This window comes from Thamnophis elegans, chromosome 9 (genome assembly GCF_009769535.1).
Source record: "Thamnophis elegans isolate rThaEle1 chromosome 9, rThaEle1.pri, whole genome shotgun sequence".
Lineage (NCBI taxonomy): Eukaryota > Metazoa > Chordata > Lepidosauria > Squamata > Colubridae > Thamnophis > Thamnophis elegans.
In genome coordinates this window covers 68,155,735-68,178,105 of record NC_045549.1, presented here as the reverse complement: position 1 = coordinate 68,178,105, position 22,371 = coordinate 68,155,735, and the positions used below count along the sequence as shown (strand labels likewise).

Below are 22,371 nucleotides of genomic sequence, written 5' to 3'. Positions count from 1 at the left end.
TACTTGGGCAGGAGTGGTGGACTAGATGACCTACAAAGTCCCTTCCAACTCTGTGAATCTGTCTGTTAAACTACTACTATTACTATTACTACTACTACTAGAGGGGGGGTTGGACTAGATGACCCATAAGGTCCCTTCCAACTCTGTTAATTTGTCTGTTAAACTACTACTACTACTTGGGCAGGGGGTTGGACTAGATGACCTACAGGGTCCCTTCCAACTCTGTTAATCTGTCTGTTAAACTACTACTACTTGGGCAGGGGGTTGGACTAGATGACCTACAAGGTCCTCCAACTCTGTTAATTTGTCTGTTAAACTACTACTACTATTATTACTACTACTAGGGTGGGGGGTGGACTAGATGACCTACAAGGTCCCTTCCAACTCTGTTAATCTGTCTGTTAAACAACTACTACTACTACTACTACTACTACTACTACTGATAACTGCTGCACAAAGGTGCTCACACAGCTTTCTCAAGGACCCAGATGGGAGGCGAAGCTGTGTGCAGAAATTAAAGACTCCCCCCCCCCCAAAAAAAAAAGCGGGGAGAAGGCAGCCAACTCACCTTCCTTGCACGACTTGGGCAGTAACACCATTTTCTGCCCACGCTCCGACAGCTCACACCCGCTCGCAAGGACGGAGCGCGATCCCTCGGATTCAGCGGGTCGGGAACCGCAGCAGCGCAGCGCAGCGCTCTACTCCTCCCGCGGAGCCGCCTTCGTCGCGAGTCCGAGCGAACATCTGGAGCGCCCCCCTCCCTTATTAAAGAGCCGCCACCAACCCCAGCCGAGGGGCGGGAGTCGCGGGGGACACCTCCAGCGTTGCTCCGCTTCTTTTTAGCTCTCTCTCTCTCACATACATACACACACACACACAGACACACAAACAAACATTCCGTTGTGACGTCATAAAGGGCACGAATTGGCTGGACGTTCCATCCTGATCTGGGGTCCCTTCCAAGGAGAAGCGCCGCTTGATTTATCTCTCTGCAGAAACGAGTCCAAGCAACCGAGTTTTGGCTGAAGGTGAACCCCCTTTTTTGTATTTGTTTGTGTGTGGTGGGGAGGGGGTAGATTCAGATAACTGGGCAGCAGAATGGAATGGAATGGAGTGGAATAAGAATAAGAGTTAGTAATAGAATAGAATAAGAAATAGAATAGAATAGAATTAGGAATAGAATAGAATTAGGAATAGATTTAGGAATAGGAATAGATATAGAATTGGGAATAGAATTAGAATTAGGAATAGAATATAATTAGGAGTAGAATTAGGAATAGAATTAGGAATAGAATAGAATTAGCAATAGAATTAGGAATAGAATATAATTAGGAGTAGAATTAAGAATAGAATTAGGAATAGAATAGAAATAGAAATAGAATTAGGAATAGAATAGAGTAGAATTAGAAATAGAAATAGTAATAGAATAAGAGTTAGTAATTGATTAGAATAAGAGTTAGTAATAGAATAAGAAATAGAATACAAGAATTAGGAACAGAATAGAATTAGGAATAGAATTAGGAATAGAATTAGGAATAGAAATAGATATAGAATTGGGAATAAAATTAGAATTAGGAATACAATTAGAATTAGCAATAGAATTAGGAATAGAATATAATTAGGAGTAGAATTAGGAATAGAATTAGGAATAGAATAGAATTAGGAGTAGAATTAGTAATAGAATTAGAAAGAATTGGGAATAGAATAGAGTAGAATTAGAAATAGTAATAGAAATATAAATAGTAATAGAATAAGAGTTAATAATAGGAATAGAATAAGAGTTAGTAATAGAATAGAATAAGAAATAGAATACAATAGAATTAGGAATAGAATAGAAATAGGAATAGAAATAGGAATAGGAATAGAAATAGAAATAGTAATAGAATAAGAGTTAGTAATAGTAATAGAATAAGAGTTAGTAATAGAATAGAATAAAAAATAGAATACAATAGAATTAGGAATAGAATAGAAATAGGAATAGAAATAGGAATAGAATTAGGAATAGAATTGGGAATAGAATTAGAATTAGCAATAGAATTAGGAATAGAATAGAATTAGGAATAGAATTAGGAATAGAATTAGGAATAGAATAGGAATAGGAATAGAAATAGTAATAGAATAAAAGTTAGTAATAGAAATAGAGATAATAGAAATAGAAATAGAGCTGGAAGGGACCTTGGAGGTGTTCTAGTCTAGCCCCCTGCTCAAGCAGGAGAACCTATATACAATTTCAGAGAAATGGCTGTCTAGTCTCCTCTTAAAAACCTCCAGTGATGGAGTGCCCGCAATTTCCTGGGGCAAGTTGTTCCACTGGTCAATTGTCCTCATTGTTAGGAAGTTTCTCCTTAATTCCAGGTTGCTTCTCTCCTTGGTTAGTTTCCATCCATTGTTTCTTCTCCTGCCCTCCGGTGCTTTGGAGAATAATTTGACCCCCTCTTCTTTGGGGCAGCCCCTCAAATACTGAAATACTGCTAGTTGTACAGCGAAGGATGCGGTGGATCCTATCATTCGTCTTCCTTACCTTCTCTGGGAAACTTTAAGAAACGCAGGTAAGGAATTAAAGGGATTTAACCCCATTCAATAACGGGAATATTTTAGAAGATTTAAGATGCACGAATCTGGCCATTTCCCCCACTACAATGCATTCTTAAAAAATACACTTAACTCCGAAATGTGCTCATCTGGGAACTCCTGGGAAGCTGCATAGAAACAGCAATTAATTGGCTGTCAGGAACATAAACCCATCTGAATACCATAGGACAAATCTTATGCCAGTAGATAGGAATTTATTCATCCATCTATCCATCCATCCTCTTTCTGTCTCATCATATTTTAAGAAACGCAGGCTTAATGCACTTGAAAATATCCCTACCATACGTTAGAAAAAAATTACCGAAAATAGAATAGAATAAAATAGAATTCTTTATTGGCCAAGTGTGATTGGACACACAAGGAATTTGCCTTTGGTGCATATGTTCTCCGTGTACCTAAAAGACAAGATACATTCATCACGAATCATAAGGTACAACACATAATGATAATCCTAGGGTGCAAATAAGCAATCAAATCATACTAGGAAACAATCAATATAAATCATAAGGATACAAGCAACAAAGTTACAGTCATACAGTCATTAAGTGAGAGGAGGAGATGGGTGATAGGAACGATGAGAAGACTAATAGTAATAGCAATGCAGCCTTAGTGAATAGTTTGACAGTGTTGAGGGAATTAATTGTTTAGCAGAGTGATGGCATTCAGGGAAAAACGGTTCTTGTGTCTAGTTGTCTTGGTGTGCAGTGCTCTGTAGCGTCATTTTGAGGGTAGGAGTTGAAACAATTGATGTCCAGGATGTGAGGGGTCTGTAAATATTTTCACAGCCCTCTTTTTGACTCTTGCAGGTCCTCAATGGAAGGCAGGTTGGTAGCCATTGTTTTTTCTGCAGGCTAAACTATAATTGCAGTTGTAGTTTAGTCTAGACCTGTGATGGCGAGGGGGCACGCAGAGCCATATCTGGTGGCACACCAGCTGTCAGCTGACTTTTCACAGTTCCAGAGGACAACGGGAGGCCATTTTCCAGTTGCCCCGTTGGTGCTGTTTTTCACCCTCCGCAGCCTCCAGAGGTTTTCCTGAAGCCTGGGGAGGGCAAAAACGGCCTTCCCCCTACCCCCTAGAGGCCGGAAAAAGATTGTTTCCAAACTTCCGGTTGGCCCGTTTGAGGCCCTTTTTCACCCTCCCCAGCCTCCAGAGCGTTTCCTGAAGCCTGGGGAAGGTCAACAATATGTTTCTGGCTTCCGGGGAGCTGAGGGGGGCATTTTCACCCTCCTCAGGCCTCAGGAAAGCCTCCAGGGCCTGGGGAGGGTTTGCGTATGCATGTGTGGGGGGTGGGGTGGGGTCACACGTGCATGCACTGTTGGGGGGGCACACGTGTGTACCAGGGGTGGGTTTCTCGCCCCGTTCCAACCGGTTCGGTTGGAACGGGGCCGGCGGTGTCCTCGTGCACGCGCGCGGTGCACGCATGCGTACTAGCGTCTGCGCGACGCTCCAGCTGCTCCTGGATGATCGCACAGACGCTGTATGCGTCCTGCGCATGCGTGGAAGCGCAGAACTCGTCAAAACCGGGTAAGGACCGCGGGCGGGCGCGCCCTTCGCCGTTCCCGGAAGTTACTTACTTCCGGGTTCGGCGACCAACCGGTTCGCAGGGACCGCCACGAACCGGTTGAAACCCACCCCTGGTGTGTACACAATAGCACAGACACATGCAATTTTGGCACGTTGTAAGAAATTCAGGTGCCTGGCAACTGGTTCATGTTTATGACCGTTGCTGTGTCTCAAGGTCACATGTTCCCCTTTTGCAACCTTCGGAGACGCAAAAGCATTGGGGAAGCCAGATGCACTTAACAATCGGGTTACTAACTTATCAACTGTAGTGATTTATGTAATCACTGTGGATGGTGGCAAGAAAAGTCGTAAAAACAAATGTCTCACTTAAGAACAGAAATTTTGAGCTCAACGGTGGTCATAAGTCGAGGACTCCTTTTATTCGGATCTGCAGCCTTATTCACACATCACTAAGCCATAATGCAATATGGGAAACCATCAGTGGTGGGTTTCAAAAATTGTTCGAACCTACTCTGGGGGTGTGGCCTCCTTTGTGGGAGTGGCTTGCTGCCCATGTGACCGGATGGGAGTGGCTTGCCGCCCATGTGACCGGATATGAAGATGCCGAAGACACTTGTCAGAACCACCTTAAATTACCTCACACACAGCACTGGCATGCATAAGAATATGATGTAAACTTGTTTTTTAAAAGGCATCTTTGGTTTGCGTTAAAACAACTTCAACACACGCAATGTTCTGATTGCACCACAAACGCAGCAGTCATCCTTACCTTTCACAGAGGCACTGAGTTTTATAAATATGAGCATGATAGTGTAGAATAATCATATCCAAGGACCAGTGGTGGGTTTCAAAAAATGTTTGGCACCTCTTCTGTAGGTGTGGCCTGCTTTCCGGGTCCACTGGTGGAACCTCTTCTAACCGGTTCGGTAGATTTGACGAACCGGTTCTACCGAATAGGTGCGAACTGGTAGGAACCCACCTCTGCCAGAAACAGATTGTTTCTGAACTTCCGGTTGGCCCGTTTGAGGCCCCTTTTTGCCCTCCCCAGGTTCCGGAGCATTTCCTGAAGCCTGGGGAAGGTCAACAATATGTTTCTGGCTTCCGGGGAGCTGAGGGGGGCATTTTCACCCTCCTCAGGCCTCAGGAAAGCCTCCAGGGCCTGGGGAGGGTTTGCGTATGCATGTGTGGGGGATGGGGGGTCGCACGTGCATGCACTGTTGGGTGGGCACACGTGTGTACACAATAGCACAGACACATGCAATTTTGGCACGTCGTAAGAAATTCAGGTGCCTGGCAACTGGTTCATGTTTATGACCGTTGCTGTGTCTCAAGGTCACATGTTCCCCTTTTGCAACCTTCGGAGACGCAAAAGCATTGGGGAAGCCAGATTCACTTAACAATCGGGTTACTAACTTTATCAACTGTAGCGATTTATGTAATCACTGTGGATGGTGGCAAGAAAAGTCGTAAAATGGGGCAGAATCCACTTAACAAATGTCTCACTTAAGAACAGAAATTTTGAGCTCAACGGTGGTCATAAGTCGAGGACTCCTTTTATTCGGATTTGCAGCCTTATTCACACATCACTAAGCCATAATGCAATATGGGAAACCATCAGTGGTGGGTTTCAAAAATTGTTCGAACCTACTCTGTGGGTGTGGCCTCCTTTGTGGGAGTGGCTTGCCACCCATGTGACCGGATATGAAGATGCCAACGACACTTGTCAGAACCACCTTAAACTACCTCACACACAGCACTGGCATGCATAAGAATATGATGTAAACTTGTTTTTTAAAAGGCATCTTTGGTTTGCGTTAAAACAACTTCAACACACGCAATGTTCTGATTGCACCACAAACGCAGTGGTCATCCTTACCTTTCACAGAGGCGCTGAGTTTTATAAATATGAGCATGATAGTGTAGAATAATCATATCCAAGGACCAGTGGTGGGTTTCAAAAAATTTTGGAACCTCTTCTGTAGGTGTGGCCTGCTTTCCGGGTCCACTGGTGGGACCTCTTCTAACCGGTTTGGTAGATTTGACGAACCGGTTCTACCGAATAGGTGCGAACTGGTAGGAACCCACCTCTGAAAACCATGCACCATGACATAGGGGAGTGGGTGAAGCAGGCCACTGTAGCCTAACCAGAATTAAAACAAATACATGTTAATGGGAAGTATGAATCAGTCCAGGCCTCTGGAATGTACAGAATAAAACTGTAAGAACTATGCAGATTTTTTTTTTTTCTGAGAAGATTTGGAAGGCTTTGTAATAAGGATTCCCTTAATGGGATTGAAAGGAATTGGGAAATGCTCGAGTAAGCAAAATACAAGAGAAGATTAAAGATGGCCTATTAAAATTGACCCAGTGCTGCTGTTCTCCAAATCATCTTAAGATTTCAAATTGTAAATAATTCGAGAAAAAAAAAGGGTTGTTAATGCTGGTCTGAGAAGGAATGATAAGAAATACATAAACAAATCATGTGGGAGTTATGATTTTAAATATCAATTATTCCTCATGGAGAGAATTTGAGAAGCGAACAAAGCATACACATGTTCTGGGCACAAAATTCTATTGCTTTCTTAATGCTGACATTCAGGTTAGTTCTTTTTATTAATAATAGGGTGTTTTTTTTTCCTTTTTCCACCAGTCCTTAGGATTGCTGCACCTGGGGAGGCAAGGTGCAGCAATCCTGCAATTTTATATTTCTATACAAAAGGAGAACAAAACAATAAATAAATCTGAGTTTGTCCTGCATTTGAAGCACAGTAAGATTTCAAAGAACGTGTCATGCCCTTCTGAAAATGAAAGTGTGTCCCTCACATATTTTTGCCACAATCTGGATTTGAAGGACATTCTAAACCCGACATCAATGTTTATTATTTACTAACTGGATACCCGTGCTTCATGACGTAACTATGTGATCAGGCTATGCAGGAGAAATTCGGTTCACAATCCGTGGACTCAGTGGTGGTCGGTGATTGAAACACATAAGGGACTATAGCTCCCGCTGCTTTGAATCCGGAAGCTGTTCCATAGGTGGAAGGCATAGACATTTTGGTGAGGTACCGAAGTTTAGTACTGTAAGGAGCCCCAGACTGCTCCTGAGTGAAGCGGTGGAACGTCTGCCATTTTGAACTGAGGTAATGGAATGTGAGGCAACTGGCAGTCAGAACAGAGTTCTTTTCAGGTGGGGAGGGGGAGTAGAACTCCTTATCATCAGAGAATGTTAATTACTATATAAGAAATACTAATGATCTGATGGTCATTTTGAAAAATCCTTTCTTAGCGAGCACTTAGAAGCCAAGAGGAACATATATGCCAAATTTCAAGTTTGTAGGCTTTGCGGTCCAGAGATTTCATGATGAGTGAGTTGTATTTGGCTTATATATGGGGACTTAAAGGACTTCTTTCATGACATTTGCAGATTACATTTCCAAAATAAGCGGAGCTGCAACCTAATTCCATTGTATCGCCAACAGCAATATTGGAATCCTTTCTCCGCTACAGCTCATCAATTTCACCTCAGGTTTCTTTATTACAGATTTATTCTTCAATGGAAGATTGAAGATTTCATGTATCGCTTTGGATTCGTTACAGTGCAGGGAAAGAAACGAGGTTGGTATTTATAGTTAATAGGTAGTCCTCGACATACGACCACAACTGAGCCCCAAGATTTCTGTGGCTGAGAGAGACAGTTGTGAAGTGTGTTTTGCCCCATTTTATGACTTTTCTTGCCATAGTTGTTAAGTGGATCGTGGTGATTGTTAAGTTAACGCGTTTGTTAAGTGAAACTGGCTTCCCCATTGATTTTGCCTGTCAGAAGGTTGCAAAAGGCGATCGCATGACCCTGGGACACTGCAACGGTCATAAATATGAGTCATTTGCGGGGCATCTGAATTTTGCTCACGTGACTGAGGGGATGCTGCAATGGTCATAATGTGTGAAAAACTGTCATTTTTTTCGGTGCCATTGTAAGTTCGAGTGGTCTGTCAGGTTCCTTCCCCTGGAGTGAGGTGGGAATGGAGATTTTGCAGTATCCTTCCCCCAGGAGAGGGAAGGAATGGAGATTTTGCAGTATCCTTCCCCTGGAGTGAGGTGGGAATGGGGATTTTGCAGTATCCTTCCCCTGGAGTAAGGTGGGGATGGAGATTTTGCAGTATCCTTCCCCCAGGAGAGGGGAAGGAATTGAGATTTTGCAGTATCCTTTCCCTGGAGTGGGGAGGGAATGGAGATTTTGCAGTATCCTTCCCCTGGAGTGGGGAGGGAATGGAGATTTTGTGTTATCCTTCCCCTGGAGTGGAGTGGGAATGGGGATTTTGCAGTATCCTTCCCCTGGAGTAAGGTGGGGATGGAGATTTTGCAGTATCCTTCCCCCAGGAGAGGGGAAGGAATTGAGATTTTGCAGTATCCTTTCCCTGGAGTGGGGAGGGAATGGAGATTTTGCATTACCCTTCCCCTGGAGTGGGGAGGGAATGGAGATTTTGTGTTATCCTTCCCCTGGAGTGGAGTGGGAATGGAGATTTTGCATTATCCTTCCCCTGCCGCACCCACAAAGCCACACTCACAGAACTGGTAATAAAAAAATTTGAATCCTACCACTGGGAGCCACAATAAATAAATCTGCTTTGAAGAATTGCAACAGGTCTTTCTTGGTTTGTGGAGCCTGTCTTGTTCTTAATACATAATCACTACTTCAAGAAACGTTTAGTCTGTCTTATAGGCGCAGTTCTGAGCATGTGTAGGCAAAGGCAATACCCTACTCATGTAGGGTATAAAACTGTTTTCAAAATACCATTGCTTTCAATGGGAATGGCTTCTCTGAAAATGAATAGGGTGTGATTTCTATTTGCTGGATTGTGTTTGTGCTGACTTATTTCAGGCTTTGTTTTAATGTCAGTCATTTTAGCTAAAGTAAAAAAGAAATGGTAAAGGTTACAGTCATATCCGATGAGCGGTGCTCATCTCCTTTTTTTAACAGAGGGAACCTGCAGTGTCCGAAGAAATTTCTATGGTCATATGGCCAAGCATGACTATACACCAAACTGCACGGAGCACTGTTACCTTCCCATCGAAATGGTACCTATTTATCTACTCGCATTTGCATGCTTTCAAACGGCTAGGTGGGCAGGAGCTGAAGCAAGGAATGGGAGCTCACCCCGTCGGGTGGCTCTCCAGTCTCGAACCTGGGCTATCAGCTTTCTAGCCGACAAGCTCAGCATCCTTAACTGCTGAGTCATCCTCCCCCACACCCTTAGCTAAAGTGCAAAGTCTTGATGAAAACGCCTGTGTTGTTTGTTATAATCCTCTTACTGCCAGATACTTATGGTTCCTCAACAGAATGATAGGCATTATGTCAGCTTGAACTTGAAACGATGGTTCCTTTGGATTTTCAGAAGTTGAAACCAAGTTTTAATGCAAGCTATGGATGCCTGGTTGTGAGAATCCCAAACTGGCCAATTGAAATTCTCACAATATGCCAGTATAATTGATAAAACTTGGAAATGCTGGAGCAGGTTGCTTATTCTGTAGAAAAATGCTTTTCCTTCTTGTATATTAAGGCACAACTGGAGGGAGATACTGAGTCACATTCATTTTCAATACTTTGTCCAGCCAATGTGTTGATTTTTAAAAATCAGCTTTAAATTATTTTATTAAATTTGCAGATTAGCCTGTCCATGCGATAAAAGGAGCATCAGTCTCTCTGTCTCACTCTCTCTTTCTAGGATACGGGTGTCACAGTGGCGGGATTCAATTTTTTTACTACCAGTTCTGTGGGCGTGGCGTGGCAGGCGTGGTGTGGCTTGGTGGGTGTGGCAGGGGAAGGATGCTGCAAAATCCACATTCTCCACCCACCCCACTAACCTGCTTTCCAGCTTCGTTCTTCCTGTTGCTTTATTTATTTATTTTTTATTATTTCATGCTGTTTCTATACAAGAATCTTTTTTTTATCAATTTCATATATACATTCACAATTATATGATCTTATAACTGTTATTAATAATATGTATTTATAATAATTTTTCCCTACAGTTGACAATATACTTGAAGATTGCTTTCTTAACATCCCATAGATCCATCTTATCTTACAACGGTCCTACTTCTTCTTCCCTCCCTCCCTCTTTCCTTCCCTCGTTTCTTCCCTCCTTCCTTCCTCCCCTCCCTCCTTCCCCTTCCCTCCTTCCCTCCTTCCTTCCCTCCTTCCTTCCCTCCTTTCTTTTCTCCTTCTCTCCTTCCTTTCCCCCTTCCTTTCCTCCTTCCTTCCCCCCTTTCTTCTATATTCCCTCCTTCCTTCCCTCCTTTCTTCTCTCCTTTCTTCTCTCCTTCTCTCCTTCCTTCCCTCCTTCCTTTCCTCCTTTCTTTTCTCCTTCTCTCCTTCCTTTCCCCTTTCCTTTCCTCCTTCCTTCCCCCCTTTCTTCTCTCCTACATTCCCTCCTTCCTTCCCTCCTTTCTTCTCTTTCTTCTCTCCTTCTCCTTCCTCCCCTTTACCCTTCCCCTCTTCTTCCCATTCCTCCCCTTTTTCCTACTTTTACATTCCCTCCTGTTGCTTTAAATACTGGTTTAAAATATTTTTAAACGTGACCCGTCAAAACCGCGTTCCACAAAAGCGCGGTCGACGAAATCGCGTATGTGACGTCATCACATCGCGACGAAAAAGATCGAAAAATTGAAATAAAAATTAAATTACAGCAAGCCGATTCACATAAAGGTAAGGGTTAGGTTAGGGTTAGGGTTAGGGTTAGGTTAAGGGTTAGGGTTAGGTTTAGAGTGTTAGCGTTACATTTAGCGTTAGGTTAAGGGTTAGCGTTAGGTTTTTCATTAGGTTAAGGGTTAGGTTTAGGGTTAGGTTTAGGGTTAAGTTAAGGGTTAGGATTAGGGTTAGGTTAAGGGTTAGGTTTAGGGTTAGGTTTAGGGTTAGGTTTGGGGGGGTTAGGGTAAGGTTTTCGCTTTATTTTTACATTTTTCGATCTTTTTCGTCGCGCTGTGATGACGTCACATACGCGCTTTCGTGGACCGCGATTTTGTCATCCGCGGTTTTGTGGTGGAACCATTTTTAAATACCTCCGGTTCTAATTTTTTCTTTTTCAATGTAAACCACTGAGTGACCTTGGTAATAAGTGGTATGAATAAATAAGCAAACAAACTAATAATACTTTGGTGAAGCTCCTGGGCATGCTAGAGATGGGATGGATTTTTTTTTCATATATCATTATAAACAAAGCTTTGTTACAAAATGTTGGTCCACTTTAAACATATTTTGCTCTGTCTCTCTCTATATCTATGTCTCTGTCTCTCTCTCTCTTTCAGATAACATATTATCACAAGGATGGGGGAGAGGGAAGGTCAACATTTAGATTCTGATCCTCTTAATTTAGCCAGCCACAGTAGAAAGGAAAGTCTCGAAAACGTGGATGGTGAAAGCAGGTAAGATAAGGAGTGCATGAATTTTAGTTTTTTTTTTTTTTGTTTGTTTTTGCTGAGGATGTAAAGTTATTTATTCATTTATTAAATTTAAATGCCATCCATCTCGTGGTTCCAGGCACCTCTGAAGAGGCTTACAATGTAACATGTATATTGTAATCCCAAGTAATCCATAAACCTGGGTTAATGTCACAGTTCCTTTGACTGTCATTGGAGATTCTTAGCGAACAACATAGATAGCAGTAGCACTTAGATTTATATACGGCTTCACGGTGCTTCACAGCCCTCTCTAAGCACTTGACAGACAATCTGGGTCCTCGTTTTACCGACCTTGGAAGGATGGAAGGCTCAGTCAAGACTTGAGGTGATCAGGATCGAACTGCTGACAGTCAGCAGAATTAGCCTGCAATACTGCATTCTAACCACTGTGCCACCACAGCTCTTAGATAGGTTTTCCCCAGGACAATTTGTTCTTAACCTGGTCCTTTAGCTCTTTCATACACACACACACACACAAACACACACACACACACACACACACACACACATACATACATCTACATACATACATATACACACACACACACACACACACACACAATTTTCTTCATTTTACATCACCGTTTCAGCTTTGCAACAACTCTATACACACAGATTTTTACATTTATATATACTGATATTTATATTTAATTTACGTTTACGTTTACATTTACATATACTTATACTTATATTTACATTTACACTTACACTTACATTTACACTAACACTTACACTTACATTTACATTTATATTATTTATATTTATATTATTTACATTTACATTTATATTTATATTTACATTTACATTTATATTATTTATATTAATATTTATATTTATATTTATATCTATATTTATATCTATATCTATATTATTTATATTTATATTTACATTTACATTTACATTTATTTATATTTACATTTACATTTACATTTATATTATTTATATTAACATTAACATTAACATTTACATTTACATTTATATTTATATTTATATTTATATTTATATTTATATTTATATTTTGTTATATATTTTCTAAAGGTGTACCAAAACTATGTGTGCGCGTGCGTGCCCCCTACCTGTGCATGCACAAGCGATCCCCCCACCTGTGCATGCATGAGCGACCACCACCTGTGCATGTGCAAGTGATTCCCCCCATGTGCACATGTGCGTGCAATCCCTGCACAGGGGAAAACTTTTCACCCTCCCCAGGCTCCAGAGGCTTTCCTGAAGCCTGGGGAGGGCAAAAATCCCCCCCCCCATGCAGGGGTCACCCCCTTCCTGAAGCCCCCAAGGAGACAAAGTGACTCCTGGAAGGGGCGGGGGAAGGTAAGGTCGCAAGCCTGGTGGGGATGATGGGGGGGTGTAGCAAGCTTCGGGGAAGGGGGGCTACCACGACTTACTTGTATGCAGAAGGAAGCAGCTTAGTTGGAGTGCAGGGCAGACACCACGTGGGAACTGGGAAGGCAGCTTAGGCATGCAAGCCGCCCAGGAGGTGAGGAGTGACTGGGCGGGGCAGGTGGGCGGGGTAAATGAGTGCCGACCAGGGACCGGTTCGGGGGCATGGCCAGCCTGTCATCCCTACTGGTTCAGTGAACCAGGCCCGATTTCCACTACCGGTTTGCCCAAACCGGTGCAAACTGGTAGGAACCCACAGATGATCTGAATCCTTTCTTTTCCTAGTCCCCGCATGTTCATCCAGAGGACTAAATTAAGGAACAAAATTTACCTGTACTCAAATTCTAGTTTGCCATATGACTCAGGACCTTAATAAAGAACAGTTACAGATTGCACAGAGAGTGAAGTCTCTCAACCTTAGCAAGTTTAAGATGTGTGGACGGCGTTGCCCAACCAACAGGTTTTCTCAGATTGTTACGATACAATCTGTAGCAATAACATTTATGTGTGTAATAGACTATAGAGTAATTTCTTAGGTATTCGGGAGGTAACAAAGATGGCATTAGGTAAAGAATGAAAGAAATGTCAGAATACTTTATGGGACTGTAGTTGGTTTAGTTTATCGAGGCCGTAAATCAATTTAACAGATCTAACAGGTTAACAGAGTTGGAAAGGGGCCTTATAGGTCATCTAGACCAACCCCCCGCTCAAGCAGGAGACCCCACCCACCCACTCAAGCAGGAGTATATGCATGTATTTGAATGTATTTGAAATACATTCAACATGAAAACATAAGATTCCCAATAATAAGTAGTGGGCATACGCATGCAGTACAACGGGAATGTTTTTATGGCACACTAAATAAGACAGAATGAAAGTAACTTTATGGTGAGATTGCTATTTTGAATAGTTATGCAGTATATATATATATATATTTGTTTCAGTAAAACTGGTGATACAAAGAAAAATAACACAGTGGACAAGGAAGATAAGGATGAAAAGAAAAATGAAAGTGAACCTGAGAAGAAAAATGATAGAGAGAAGTAAGCGCTTTTAAATTTCTACACCGAACCATCTCCTGTCAAAATGCGTGACTTCCCAAGCCAGTTTATAGACAAGATCCTTTGGTTTAGGGGTGAAATGCTCTGGGGAGGGCAAAAATCCCCCCCCATGCAGGGGCCACCCCCTTCCTGAAGCCCCCAAGGAGACAAAGTGACTCCTGGAAGGGGCAGGGGAAGGTAAGGTCGCAAGCCTGGTGGGGATGATGGGGGGGTGTAGCAAGCTTCGGGGAAGGCGGGCTACCACGACTTACTTGTATGCAGAAGGAAGCAGCTTAGTTGGAGTGCAGGGCAGACACCACGTGGGAACTGGGAAGGCAGCTTAGGCATGCAAGCCGCCCAGGAGGTGAGGAGTGACTGGGCGGGGCAGGTGGGCGGGGTAAATGAGTGCCGACCAGGGACCGGTTCGGGGGCATGGCCAGCCTGTCATCCCTACTGGTTCAGTGACCCAGGCCCGATTTCCACCACCGGTTTGCCCAAAAGATTGGTGACCCCTGTGGTAGATAGCTACCTGTATCTTGGCATCCAAACAGAATATTTTCATTGTGCAACACCTGGAGGCAAAGTTAAATGACAGAGATTTCTAAGAAAAAGTTGATTCAGCGAAATCATTCCTGCTTCAACTTGGGCCACCATTTTGTATGAATGGTTAATGTATGAATGAATAATTTTTCCTTCTGCTTGCTCTTCAGGGGGAAGAATGAAATATTTGTCATTGATCCCTCTGGAAACCTTTATTACAACTGGTTGTTCTGCATCACAGTGCCCGTCATGTACAATTGGACAATGATCATCGCTAGGTATTGTATTATACAAAAACTGAACATGTTACAAGTGTTGCTGTATCTTAAGCTCAGCTTCCCAACTTGGCGTCATCCAGCTCTCGTGAGCTTCAACTCCCATAATTGTTATCCATCAAAGCAATTGGTTGCTTTAAACAGGGAAAGAACTTCTTTCTTCATCTTTATTTTAATTCTTGTTGCATTCTTTGAAGCTGTTTTCACCTGTAAGTTACTGAGAGAAAATTGTGTGGCACATGCATTTAATAAATAAATAAGCAGAAAATATGATCCACGACAAAGTCGGTCGAGTTAAGTATATCAAGAAAATATTGGTTGTCCAGGGTTGTGGGTTAAGAAACATTTTGTTGTGGCCCACCAGTGGCCAGCAGAGCTGGCAGCAGATTTGGACAGTGAGGAGGTTGGGGAGGAACATGGACCAGTCCTGGAGTCTGGGGAAAACAGACATCTGGAAAAATCATGCCAGGGCTTATTTTCGGATGGGTCATATGGAAAACACGGTATCAGAAAATTTCTCCTTATTTCTAGGTTGAATCTCTCCTTGATCAGTTTCCTTCCATTGTTTCTTGTCTAGCCTTCAGGTGCTTTGGAAAATAGGTTGACCCTTTCTTCTCTGTGGCAGCCCCTCAAATATTGGTACACTGTTAACATGTCAGCCCTGGTTCTTTTCACTAGACTAGCCATGCCCAGTTCTTCATATGTTTTAGCCTCCAAGCCCCTCTTCTTTGTGGCAACCCCTGAGATAATGGAACACTGCTATCATGTCTCCCCTAGTCCTTCTTTTCATTAAATTAGACATACCCAGTTCCTGCAACCGTTCTTCATATGTTTTAGCCTCCAGTCCCCTAATCATCTTTGTTGCTCTTCTCTGCACTCTTTCTAGAGTCTCAGCATCTTTTTTATAGTGTGGGGACCAAAACTGGATGCAGTATAGAATGGTATTAGTATGTGATCATGATTCAATCTCTCTCTTAATACAATTTAGGATTGCATTAGCCTTTTTGGTTGCTGCAACCCACTGCTGACTCATATTTAATTGATTGTCCAACTGCAGCTGATGAATGCTTTTACTAAAATGTGTTAGTTGGGAAAGGTGACAGTGTAGACGAACACTGTTCTTCCTATTCTGTTACAATAGAGCTGAACTTTATCAATGGCATGCTATCAGTTTTTCTGCAAAACTGGAGAAATTTGCAGGGATACGCAAGTGTTCGTTTCCTTTAACAGATAAAGTAGAACGAGTACGCTAATTTTGTGGTCCATTCAGTTTGCAATTCCGACTCAACTCCGGAATGTCTTCCTAAAATGCCACGCAGTCCCTCCACAGTTCCACCGAAACAAACAACTGTTATTGTTGATTATGATATTTGATGCTTACGTTTTAATTTCTGGTGTCATTTGTTCTTACTCAGGGCCTGTTTTGATGAACTTAACCATAACAATTTAGAAATGTGGTTGATTTTGGACTATTCTGCAGATTTTATTTATATTGCTGACATGTTTGTGCGAACAAGGACAGGTAAGAAGGTGTTCTATTGCCTCTGTTGCACACTTGAAAATTGGTACAATCGTACACATGGTCCTCAACTTATGACCACAAGTGAGCCCAACATTTATGTTGTTAAGCGAGGCGGTTGTTAAATGAGTCGCACCTCATTTTACGACCTTTTCTTGCCACAGTTAAGCAAATCATTGCAGTTGTTCAATGAATCATTGCAGTTCATGCAGTCCCTGAAACTCGGAGACTAGTTTCAGTGCCATAACCACTGGCTAGAAACTAGGAGACTGTGAGTTCTAGTCCCATCCTAAGCATGAAAGCTATCTGGGTGACCAGTCACTCATTTTCAGTCCAACCCATCTCACACAGTTGCTGTTTTGGGGGAAATAGGAGGAGGGAGTATTAGGTATGTTAAGTATTAAAAATTAAATTAAAATAGGATCTAAATCAGTGGTTCCCAACCTTTTTTTTAGCCATGCCTCACCTAAGCATCTTTAAAATCCTGATGCTCCCACTGTGACATATAATTCTTATTTTACTTAAAAAGTGAGCTCTACTCACGTAGAGGAAGCCTAAAAAGCCCTTAACTTGGTTTAAGAGCCAAGGTGGCGCAGTGGTTAGGGTGCAGTACTGCAGGCCACTTCAGCTGACTGTTATCTGCAGTTCAGCGGTTCTAATCTCACCGGCTCAAGGTTGACTCAGCCTTCCATCCTTCCGAGGTGGGTGAAATGAGGACCCAGACTGTGGGGGCGATATGCTGACTCTGTAAACCGCTTAGAGAAGGCTGAAAGCCCTATGAAGCGGTATATAAGTCTAACTGCTATTGCTAAACAATTGCCCCAATTAAAAATCAAATTGCCCCCCTGTGGGGCATGGCCCCCAGGTTGGGAACCACTGATCTAAATAAATATAATACATTTCAGATCCCCATTTTTTTAATTTCTGGGGATGGTTATCATAACTATCCGTAATGCTGGGCAGAAATAGGTGGTCTTCCAAATTCCCTCACAAATAGCACTTCAAGTATTCCTGATTATCACAAACCAAGGCCAAATCCTAGTTTGAAAGAGGTGTTCAGTTTCTTGGCTTTGAAATTATGGGGAAACTGTAAGCCCTGCATAAAAATATAAAAGCACCTATCAGTGTTTGTGCACGATTTTATATAATGAACGATCACATTAAGAAGTTAATTCAGAATGTTAAGTGTGATAAAGTTTCAAGGAAGTTCAGTGCCCTAAAAAGTATTGTTGGAGAAAAAAAAGATGATAAATTTCTAAATGTTGTTTTGGTTCTTCACGTTTTAGTTTTAAATGTGAACTGGAAAGGGTCAAAATTCTGACTACTTGCAAAGATGACAGAGATGCCCCGAGTTATAGATAATGGTTTAGTGATAACATTCTGTTTACCTCTTTCCATCAGTTAAAAACAGATTTGTACCATAAAGAATTGCTTACCTTTTGCTTCAGGTTACTTGGAGCAAGGCTTGTTGGTGAAAGAAAAATCTAAGCTGAAGAGAAGATACAAGGAAACATCGCAATTCAAATTAGATCTGCTGTCCATCGTGCCATCTGATCTACTTTACTTCAGATTTGGACTGAATTACCCAGAAATAAGAATAAACAGATTACTTAGAATATCACGTATGTTTGAATTCTTCCAGCAATCAGAAACGAGAACAAGCTATCCAAATATCTTCAGGATCTCTAATCTTGTCATGTACATTATAATTATCATCCACTGGAATGCTTGTATCTATTTCTCCCTGTCCAAAGCGATTGGCTTTGGAACAGACACATGGGTCTACCCTAATATTTCTCATCCTGAATTTGGCAGGCTCGCTAGAAAATATGTGTACAGCCTCTACTGGTCAACACTGACATTGACAACTATTGGTGAAACACCTCCTCCTGTGCAAGATATTGAGTATTGGTTTGTTGTTGTTGATTTCTTGGTCGGTGTATTAATCTTTGCTACCATTGTAGGTAACATTGGTTCCATGATCTCTAATATGAATGCTGCCCGGGAGGAATTTCAAGCAAAGATCGATGCTATCAAACAGTACATGCAGCTTCGTAATGTAAGCAAAGATTTAGAGAAACGGGTTATCAAGTGGTTTGATTATTTGTGGTCAAATAAAAAGGCCGTAGACGAGAGAGAAGTCTTGAAATTTCTTCCAGATAAATTACGAGCAGAAATTGCTATTAACGTGCATTTGGATACATTAAAAAAAGTCCAGATTTTTTCAGACTGTGAAGCTGGCCTGTTAGTTGAGCTGGTCTTGAAACTACAACCTCAAGTGTATAGTCCTGGTGATTATATCTGCCGGAAAGGTGATATTGGGCGAGAAATGTACATTATCAAAGAAGGAAAACTCGCCGTGGTAGCTGATGACGGAGTAACTCAGTTTGTGGTTCTTAGTGATGGCAGCTATTTTGGAGAGATTAGCATCCTTAACATTAAAGGTAGCAAAGCTGGAAATCGGAGGACAGCTAATATTAGAAGCCTGGGCTATTCAGATTTGTTTTGTTTGCATAAAGATGATCTGATGGAAGCTTTAATAGAATATCCAGAGGCAAAGACTTTGTTGGAAGAGAAGGGAAAGCAAATCCTTATCAAAGATGGACTACTGGATTTGGAGCAAGTGAACATGAAAAGAGACACGGAAAACCTCGAGCAAAAGGTTAGCCAAATGGAAGGAATGCTAGATAATTTACAAACAAGATTTGCTAGACTTTTAGCTGAATACAGTGCTGCACAGCAGAAATTAAAAATAAGGTTAAGGCAAGTTGAGACCATTGTGAAACCATCCCTAGAGTACGATTTTTCAGACTTAGAAGAATTGCAGAGAACTTCTGGTCATTAAGGATTAAAAAAAAACCTTTCAGATATTCATACTTGAGGATAAATTAATAAATGGGCAGAATTATGTTAGATATTCCATTGGATATGGGCAAGTATTCATAAGAACCAGGTTTTCCTCTTGGCATTTTTTTCAACTGACATGTTTAAGAACTTACATTTTGTCCCTGGGAAACATACAGCAATGCCATCCTGTACTATGGTTCTACAAATCTGAATTTCATGGTTCAACTTGGAAACGTGAAATCTCAAGGAATGAATGAAAGATTAGTAGGTTTCATTCTAAATTTCGTCTGTATAATCCATCTAAGGTAAAAGTAAAGGTTCCTCTAGGGGGCGGTGTTCATCTCTGTTTCAAAGCCAAAGAGCCAGCGTTGCCCGAAGACATCTCCGTGGTCATGTGACCGGCATGACTAAATGCTGAAGGTGCACGGAATGCTGTTACCTTCCCACCAAAGGTCGCTCCTATTTTGCTAGGTTGGCAGAAGTTGGGACAAGTAATGGGAACTCACTCTGTTATGTGGCGCTAGGGATTTGAACCGCCGAACTGCCAACCTTTCTGATTGACAATGTCAACGTCTTAGCCACCTATATAATCCATCTAGAAAGCCCTATGTAATCCATCTAGAAAGAAACAATTTTTCCAGCTACTCAGTAGCTATTGTGGTTTTACAATTGATGGACATTGTTAAACTGTTTGATTGTATTAGATTCATGAGTCAGAGGACAACTTGTTGTTACCATAACTATCCAGAAAACTGAAAGTAGTTTGTGTAATGTGGAAATATTTCTACAAGAAAATCCTGCACTGCTAGTAATCTAATAATGATGTTTTTGCAGAATTATGCTAGTTGTACTGACTGTAAGCTATTCATCATAAGTTAAAATATTTGTTGGATAAACAGGCAGAATTTTTACTACGAGAGTTATTCCTTTTGATTATCAGTGTTTTAAGCAAAATATGATTTCTGTAGCAACCAGATGATACAAATGAAATGAAACCTACTCCTGCTGTCAAATTATAAGATTCAGTAATGGAGAAGGTGCCTAATTGAGCCTAAGAGCCGAGGTGGCGCAGTGGGTAGAGTGCAGTACTGCAGGCCACTTCAGCGGACTGTTATCTGTAGTTCGGCGGTTCAAATCTCACCAGGCTCAAGGTTGACTCAGCCTTCCATCCTTCCGAGGTGGGTAAAATGAGCACCCAGACTGTTGGGGGCGATATGCTGACTCTGTAAACCGCTTAGAGAGGGCTGAAAGCCCTATGAAGCTGTATATAAGTCTAACTGCTATCCAGAATGAAGATGTAAGATAGGCACGTAACCTTTCATGAAGATTCCCTGGAAAGGATACAAGGCAATCAGGAAAAAAAGAAGCTTTGATAGCTATCAAAAAAATAATCCAGGCTAAGCAAATGTTCCATTGCAAAGTGGTAATCAAGCTTCTTACAAATGGAGCTGTGTAAGAGCACTATTCACATGAGAAATGCACTATAGCAACCCAGAACACCAGAAAAAAGGAAGCAATTAGATAACATCCTCCAACAAACTAGACATTCATACAATTTTATCAAACGTGCAGAGTGCACATTTGCACGCTGAACCATCAGTAATGCTGTTAGCAACCCACCCCTGGTTTGCTGTGATAACTGATGCATTCTGCCTTTATCTGTCGGCATAAAGTTTTGTAGCAACTTTTAAAGTTGGCCAAGTAGCCAGTTTTGTTTTTGCACCAAAGAGTAGTTTTTTTTAAATTGAAGATTCCTTATTGTTATTGGTAATTTGTTCTTCTTGGTATCGGTGGTTATTAGAGGTATGTATAGTTTGATGGTTCTTTTGATTTCGTGCAAAAAAATGCTACAATGGTCTTCGGCAGTGTTGCAGCCAGTGAATAGAGTTTGCCAATCAAGGGATGAGATGTCAGTTATGAGATCGTAGTTGGCTTTTCTAAAGTTATATTTTGGGATTCTGTCATTATTATCATTTCATCCTGTTGGCTTCCAGTGTTTGTACAAGAGATTAAACGTATCATTCAGACAGTGAAATTTAATACAGCCTTGCGAGAAGATCTTTTTTTTTCCCTGCCAAAATTGTTCAAGGCAGAGCCATTTTGAATGATGGGTCCCACCCTTGGGAAGTTTACTTATGCATATAAGCATTACCTGCGGTATTCCAGTAAATAGGGAGCTTTCAATCACAATGCTTTTTATTTACAAAAAAGTGGTAGAAAAGCTTTAGTCCCTGAAGCTTTAGAACTTGTAGTTCTACCGTTAATAATTGTTTTACTTGATGTCATTTTATTGGCAAATATGCAATAAAAAGCGAGCCAATTTTTTACAACTCTGACAGGTCTCAACAGAGCTTTTGATTCAATACACTTTTCAAGAAACATGGCTTTGGATATGGAGTCCAGACATCGCTATTTCAGGAAGCCTTTATAGAGAAAATCTGCTGTGAATGGTGCTTTCAGTAAATTAGCACCTTAATAGGGGTTAGGCAGAAATGTATTTTGGCTCCTATCCTATTTAATTTGTACATGAATGATATCCCAAAATGTCTCCATTGTCAACTGATAGCACTAGCACTTAGACTTACCTGTATTTTTCGTGACCCGTCAAAACCGCGGTCCACAAAAGCGCGATCGACGAAAGCGCGCATTTGACGTCATCACAGCGCGATGAAAAAATTGAAATAAAAATAAAATTAAAGCAAGCCGATTCACATAAAGGTAAGGGTTAGGGTTAGGGTTAGGGTTAGGGTTAGGGTTAGGGTTAGGTTAAGGGTTAGGGTTAGGTTTAGAGCGTTAGGGTTACGTTTAGTGTTAGGTTAAGGGTTAGTGTTAGGTTTAGCGTTAGGTTAAGGGTTAGGTTTAGGGTTAGATTTAGGGTTAGGTTAAGGGTTAGGTTTAGGGTTAGGTTTAGGGTTAGGTTTGGGGGGGTTAGGGTAAGGTTTTCGCTTTATTTTTACATTTTTCGATCACAGCGCGATGTTTTCGTCGCGCTGTGATGACGTCAAATGCGCGCTTTCGTCGACCGCGATTTTGTCCTCCGCGGTTTTGTGGTGGAACCGTATTTTTCGGAGTATAAGATGCACCTCCCCCCCAAAAAAAGAGGGTTAAAAATTTGGGTGTGTCTTATACACTGAATGTAGCCCCACCCACCAGCCCCAACCCTTTGGCCTCTGCC

At 41.7% G+C, this 22,371-nt stretch overlaps 1 protein-coding gene across 2 annotated transcripts; it reads left to right on the top strand.

Annotated features, from left to right (window-relative positions):
* Nucleotides 1–11,446: 11,446 nt before the first annotated feature.
* CNGA1 (cyclic nucleotide gated channel subunit alpha 1) lies at nt 11,447–19,194 on the top strand. 2 transcript variants are annotated; one of them, XM_032224606.1, is made up of 5 exons: nt 11,447–11,544; nt 13,920–14,018; nt 14,726–14,833; nt 16,246–16,352; nt 17,798–19,194. In XM_032224606.1, the coding sequence occupies exons 1-5, from the start codon at nt 11,447–11,449 to the stop codon at nt 19,192–19,194; spliced, it is 1,809 nt and encodes a 602-aa protein (XP_032080497.1). The 2 variants fall into 2 exon arrangements, with proteins under 2 accessions (XP_032080497.1, XP_032080498.1); XM_032224607.1 differs by lacking the exon at nt 13,920–14,018.
* Nucleotides 19,195–22,371: the final 3,177 nt, after the last annotated feature.

Bases quoted from the DNA above. Each gene is read 5' to 3' on its own strand.
- CNGA1 (XM_032224606.1), top strand. From the start codon at position 11,447: ATGGGGGAGAGGGAAGGTCAACATTTAGATTCTGATCCTCTTAATTTA. The intron at 14,834-16,245 runs GTATTGTATTAT...GTTCTTACTCAG, and splicing joins TGGACAATGATCATCGCTAG to GGCCTGTTTTGATGAACTTA. The intron at 16,353-17,797 runs GTAAGAAGGTGT...CTTTTGCTTCAG, and splicing joins GTTTGTGCGAACAAGGACAG to GTTACTTGGAGCAAGGCTTG.